Below are 6,277 nucleotides of genomic sequence, written 5' to 3'. Positions count from 1 at the left end.
TCATGACCAGCATTGTATTCATTTGTTTACTATCTTTTCTTTTCTACTAGACGGTATGTGTTCAGGATCCATGTCTCTCTTTTTACTATTGTAACCCCTCCACCAACCCATGTCCCCCATGTGCACAGCACAATAGCAAGTAGACAGAAGATACTCAACAAATATTCGCTGCATGGATGAATAATAGATGAATTTATTAGATTCTTTTCCTCAAATCTACTCAGCAAAATGTACAATTCAATTCTCGTCAGTAAAACATGAGACATTTAGTGCCTCATATGATGTTCTAGGCATTTGGGCTAAAAATGCCTAGAACATCATAAGAGGCAGTTTCTTTTCAGGTGGGAATTTAAGACATTTTCATATGAAGCTAGGTAATAAAATGCTGTGGCAACATTCATATGTTTAAATGTCCTAAGAATTGAAGAGGCATCAAAACTTATATCAGAAAATAAAAAGGTAAATGCAGGTTTGGAGTGATTCAGGAGATGTGCAGAAGAACTTATAATCTGAAGCAGGCTTGAGAGAGGAGGGAGAAAAGCAAAGCTGTGAAGGAAGGATAAGTTTGTCAGGTTTCGAGATGATTCTACTGAAAGCAAAGAAATGAGAGATAGTAGGAGAAGTCATTGGAAAACAGAATTGGAACCAACTGTGGAAAATCATCAATTTTGGAGTTCAAATTATGGGTATTATGTCTTTTGCAAAGAGGGGGCATTAAAACACTTTAAGCAAAATAAATGATGCTGCTGTTGGGAATATTTTCTGAAGATAAATCTGGCAGTGCCATGGGTAATTGATTGAGTGGGTAGAAACTAGAAGCAGGAGGACCAGTTAGGAGCCTATGACAATAATTCTGATCCAGATAAAGATAATAGTAGAAATAAAGGAAAGAGATAACAGGTAACATTTAGAAAGAAGACTCAGTATCACATAATACAGATTCAGTCTGGGGCAAGGAGGGTGGAGAAGATATCTAGAATTAATCCAAAGTGATACACATAGGGTTCAGAAAGGTGGAGATAGAGCAGAGACTACCTACTTATCAGAACTTGATTAATAATGGCATCAGTACAATAAAAATCACAGTGAATTATTTTCAGTATTTTAATTTTAATTTTATGTTCAGGGGTACATGTGCAGGTTTGTTATGTAGGAACACTTGTGACTTGGGGGTTTGGTGTACAGATTATTTCATCACCTGTATACTAAGCATAGTACCTGATAGTTTTTTTTCCCCTGAACCTCCCCCTCTTTCCACCGTCCTCCCTCAAGTAGGCTCTAGTGTCTGTTGTTCCTCTCTTTCTGTCCATGTGTTCTTATTATTTAGCTCCCACTTCTAAGTGAGAACATGTGGTATTTGATTTTCTGTTCCCATGTTAGTTTTGTTCTTTTTTATGGCCGCATAGTATTCTATGGTGTTACCACATTTTCTTTATCCAGTCTACTGTTGATAAACATTTAGTTTGATTCCAGGTCTTTGCTGTTGAAAAATTACAGTGAGTATTTGTCATCCAATAACAAAAGTCAGTATTTTGAAAAGCTAATATGAATCTGGAAGAATGTATATATCTTCATCTTGAGGAACTTCAGAAGGACAAGGCTTCTGGAAGTCATAATAGTCAGAAGATGTCTCATTTCCATAGATATGCTCCTCGAAATTGGACTGCTGTGTGTTTTCATATAGTTCCTTATCGGTTTTTCCTTTAACTTTGGGAGGACCTGCTTCCACATTTTCATAGTTTTTGTGTATGTTATTTCCCTTGACAGCAGATTTGTGGTCTTGGGTTTCAACTGAGATTTTATGCCTTAAGCCAACGATGCGGGGGCCCAAGAATGTTTTAGTACAGACTTTTCTCCTGCTGCTTCTCCTTTGCAAAAACCTCGGTAAGGTAAATCGTGTGGCAACATGGTGTTTACAGTGCCAAACACACCCAATTCCACAAACCACTAAGAGTAAAAGAAGTGAAATTCCTACAGAAATGGCCACTAAATTATTTCCACAGCTTTTCAACATTTCTGTACGAACAGTGCTGTTTAGTGGTTTGGTGTTACCCTTAATGAATTCACAATGTAATTCCTTGTAGCCTAGTATTATTCAAAAATGAGTTTGGAAGCTCTTTTGGGCATTTCCTTTTCAGAGCTGAAAGAATGCTATCTGGTAAAGTCCTGATGCAATTAGAGGAGAGAGTGTATAAACTTATTTTTGGAAGATGGCTCTCTTCGTGTGTGATGCTCTTCACATTACAGCCATTCATGTATAGTTGTACTGTATCAAGGGGATTTTATTCCATTCCGCTTCCTTTTCTGTTAATGAATCACAAAATGAAGCAGAAATGAGTGGAAGATGACAGCAGAGTAGAAAACTCAAGAAAAAGAAGGTTGAATGTCAGGTGCGGTGGCTCACGCCTGTAATCCCAGCACTTTGGGAGGCCGAGGTGGGTGGATCACGAGGTCAGGAGATCGAGACCATCCTGGCTAACAAGGTGAAACCCCGTCTCTATTAAAAATACAAAAAATTAGCTGGGCGTGGCGGCAGGCACCTGTAATCCCAACTACTCGGGAGGCTGAAGCAGGAGAATGGCATGAACCCGGGAGGCAGAGTTTGCAGTGAGCCAAGATCGTGCCACTGCACTCCAGCCTGGGCAACAGAGCAAGACTCCCTCTCAAAAAAAAAAAAAAAAAAAAAAAAAGAAGAAGAAGGTTGAATGATCTGCCATGCAGAAACCTGCTATAAATTAAAAATATGTTAATTGCATACTTATTATCTAACATAGAAAAATTACTGATTTTCACCAATGCATTAAACACCAGCATATAGTGAGCTTCTGCTTTTAATATAAAATACACTACCTGTTGTGATGAAAGAAAAAAGAGTTAGAAAAATCCTGTCCCTGCCCAAGCCTGAGTGGTTTTATCACTTAGATCTCCACATAGTTTTTGACAATTAGGTTAACAATTTTCAAGTGAAAGATAATGTTCTGAGCACAATAGAAGAAATGGGACATGTGCAGACAAGTGCAATCATCTTCATTACCTGTCACCTCTTCTGTGAAGCCCTGCCTATCCTTCTTTGGAGCAGGCAGAGACCTTGTCTTTTTCTTAACCATTCCTTCTTCTGCAATCCCTCATTAATGAGTCCATTCTCTACTATAGTGCCATAACCTAAATGAGAGAACTGTATTCTTACTCGGTTAAATGGTGGGCAGGGTTCAGGTCATTTCATCTGTATGTTCCTAGAGAACAGCACAACACCTAGCACAGAAAATGCATCCAATCAATATTTATTGAATGAAAGAATGCATTTAAAAATGACTGCAAATTTCAGCATCTAATTGCTTAAGATGATAGTTTAAAACTCAAGGGTGCAGTTTATGCTTAAAACATGATATGAGACCTTTAAAGTAAACCAATGTATTTTCAAAAGCCTTTGTATCACAGGTTTTCTCATAGCTTTCAGAAAATAACTTCCATCTAAGATGATTTTACATTGTTTTCTGTTGATGCTTTAAAATGGCAAGGAGATAAGAAGGGGAAGTGTTCAACTGGGCTGCATGTTCCATTGTGATTTTATGAACAAAACATTATTACTGTATATTTTCAGTCTGGATGTAGACATAGATCCAACAGTGCCTGTGAAATGATTATTATCATTTATGGAATGTTATCATCAATAATGTTTAGTTAAGAGCTTCAGCTTTTAAGCACTGTTACAGGGATTATCTCATTTAATCCTATAGCTGCTGTATGCAGTAGGTACTATTTGTATCATCATTTTATAGATAAGAAGAGAGGCTTAAAGAAGTTAAGTAACTCCTTACAACCAAAATGTGACTGAATGAGAATTCAGGTAAAAATTTCCCCAAAATATTATTTATCCAAATATCTGTAACATGCTAAGTGCATCAGTCACTAAATTTGTATAGCTTGATTAGCTCTGAGGTTTTTGAAAGTTGGAAATTATATATTATTTACCTGTGTATTACCAACACCAGCATTAGACATAGAATGACTAATCTATTAAACGTTTGTTAATGAAGGAAGTAATCTCCTTATGGGATGATAATAATAGTAACAATGAAGAAGAAAAGTAGAAATTCACAAAATGGTGCTCTGCTTTTAGTGAGTATTCATGAAAAGTTTAATGGTAATGAACATTCATAAATTTGTCTAAGGTTAGAATATATTAATATGCACATATTTAACTTGACATTTCATATAATAAAATTAAATAAGATGTGCAGCTAATTTATAAATTTTTTTTAATAAAAATACAGGGACAAGCACCCCAGATGCAGAAATGTTTTAATCTCCTTGGAATTTTGGGGAGTAATATTGAGGTTGAGAACTGTATGGTCCGCCACACAAGATTTACAGTCTGTAGGATCCCTCCTTTATAAGGCCAGCCGCTCTTGTGTTCAAGGACAAAAGTTTAGCCAAATGACTTTAATCATTAGGACCTCATTTTCTGTTTGAAACAGATGAGCGCCAATTATCTGCAAGATATTTTATGGTACACATGGTTACCGATTTAAGAAATTAGTGGCTGGGCACTGTGGCTCACGCCTGTAATCCCAGCACTTTGGGAGGCCAAGGCAGGTGGATCACGAGGTCAGGAGATTGAGACCATCCCGGCTAACACGGTGAAACCACGTCTCTACCAAAAAAAAAGTACAAAAATTTAGCTGGGCTTGGTGACTGGCGCCTGTAGTCCCAGCTACTCGGGAGGCTGAGGCAGGAGAATGGCATGAACCCGGGAGGTGGAGCTTGCAGTGAGCCGAGATTGTGCCACTGCACTCCAGCCTGGGTGACAGAGCGAGGCTCCGTCTCAAAAAAAAAAAAAAAAGAAATTAGTTGCCAGAGTATTTGAAGTAAATTTACAAAATAAACTTTAAATATTAATTGAACTTAATCAACTTTTTGAAAGATACTAGGCCTGCAACAGAAGTCACGGTGAGGGTTGAGGAAGGCTATTGTCACTTCTGCAGCTGAGGATAAGGCAATAAATTGCCCTCTTAATTTTTAAGAAGGAAAGGTATTTTTACCATCTATGTTATTCTGTGTAGAGTGGATATTCTGGTACATCCAAAATATTAAAATTGTTTGTCTAAGAGATATTTACCAAGATAAAGACAAGAAGACATTTTACAGAAAAAAAAAAAAGCATCATTTTCTTTGAAATAACGTTACAGGAAAAAAACCTGTGAGACATGAACAAAGACCTACTATAATGAAAAACATATTGTAAGCAATAATCCTTCAAATATAGTTTAACACTTAAATAATGTTCACTTTGCCCAGTTTGAAAGAAGACTCTGTTTTCAGTTCCAACAGGTTACCTAATAATTTGACATTGTTCTTAAAATCGCAAATTGCTGAGAAACTTCAGGAATTTTCAAGTAAGATGATGCCCTTCTGTTTGGAAACAAAGTAACAGCAAAGCATAATCATATTGTAAAGGAACATCAACATCACTCCCAGTTTGTAAATTGGGTTTCCCCCTTATAGCTACATAAGGCATTTTTTTCTAAAAACTGTAATAAGATAACAATCATTGATTAATTAAAGACAAACTTGTTTCTTATAGTTTTTAATCACCCAAATACCTTAAATCAAGTTCTTACTTACCTCAAGATTGGTGTGTCAAACTCTCTCTTTTGTTCTTTTGGTTATGTTTTAAATCTGCATTGGGTTAGAACTTGTTCCTCTTTTCCACTTTGGTAGGTTACTTCCTTCTTTCCCTCCTTTCAGGTTATTTAACACTTGCAAAGTTTCCTGGCCCTAGAGGAAGTTAGTATCAGATGCAGCAGAATTAAGATAAATGGCGTGAGTTTTTGAATAAGGAAGTCTGGCCCTTCATCTTTGTCAAGTAATAATTTTTTAACTGTGTCAGAAAATAATACGTAAAGCCTACATGGTTTTTTATTCGGGCCATATTTGCAGTTCCCATTTTAATATCAATAAAAGTCACTTCACTTGTACTTTAATTTTCTCAAAAAAGAAATATTTTAAATGTAGTAACACATAGGTCTTGGGCTTTTATTATTATTATTTACTTGTGTTGCTAGACCAGTCCTCTCTTCAAATATTAATATTATGTACCAATGCTCCCAAGTTATAGCCATACAGGTGAAATCAGTGTCCCAATTTGGGTTTGGAAAATGTTAATGTTCTTTTAAATGTATAAATAGGAATTTCCTCAGGTATGTTTTGAGGCCCATTACTTCTGGGACATGCTAGTAGCTCTTCCATCAGGTAAATGTAAGGAATACTGCTTCCC

At 36.5% G+C, this 6,277-nt stretch overlaps 1 protein-coding gene across 3 annotated transcripts; it reads right to left on the bottom strand.

Annotated features, from left to right (window-relative positions):
- Positions 1–340: 340 nt before the first annotated feature.
- On the bottom strand, positions 341–5,762 carry GAPT (GRB2 binding adaptor protein, transmembrane). 3 transcript variants are annotated; one of them, XM_009208453.4, is made up of 2 exons: positions 5,626–5,762; positions 341–2,304 (listed from the first exon to the last, which is right to left on the bottom strand). In XM_009208453.4, the coding sequence occupies exon 2, from the start codon at positions 2,012–2,014 to the stop codon at positions 1,541–1,543; it is 474 nt and encodes a 157-aa protein (XP_009206717.1). In that variant the 5' UTR covers positions 2,015–2,304; positions 5,626–5,762; the 3' UTR covers positions 341–1,540. The 3 variants fall into 3 exon arrangements, with proteins under 3 accessions (XP_009206717.1, XP_017815051.1, XP_009206718.1); XM_017959562.3 differs by lacking the exon at positions 5,626–5,762 and adding an exon at positions 3,035–4,194; XM_009208454.4 differs by lacking the exon at positions 5,626–5,762 and adding an exon at positions 3,188–4,194.
- Positions 5,763–6,277: the final 515 nt, after the last annotated feature.

Source organism: Papio anubis, chromosome 5, assembly GCF_008728515.1.
Source record: "Papio anubis isolate 15944 chromosome 5, Panubis1.0, whole genome shotgun sequence".
In the NCBI taxonomy this organism is placed as follows: Eukaryota; Metazoa; Chordata; class Mammalia; order Primates; family Cercopithecidae; genus Papio; species Papio anubis.
The sequence above is the reverse complement of the archived record's forward strand: the minus strand, read 5'-3'. Positions and strand labels throughout refer to the sequence as shown.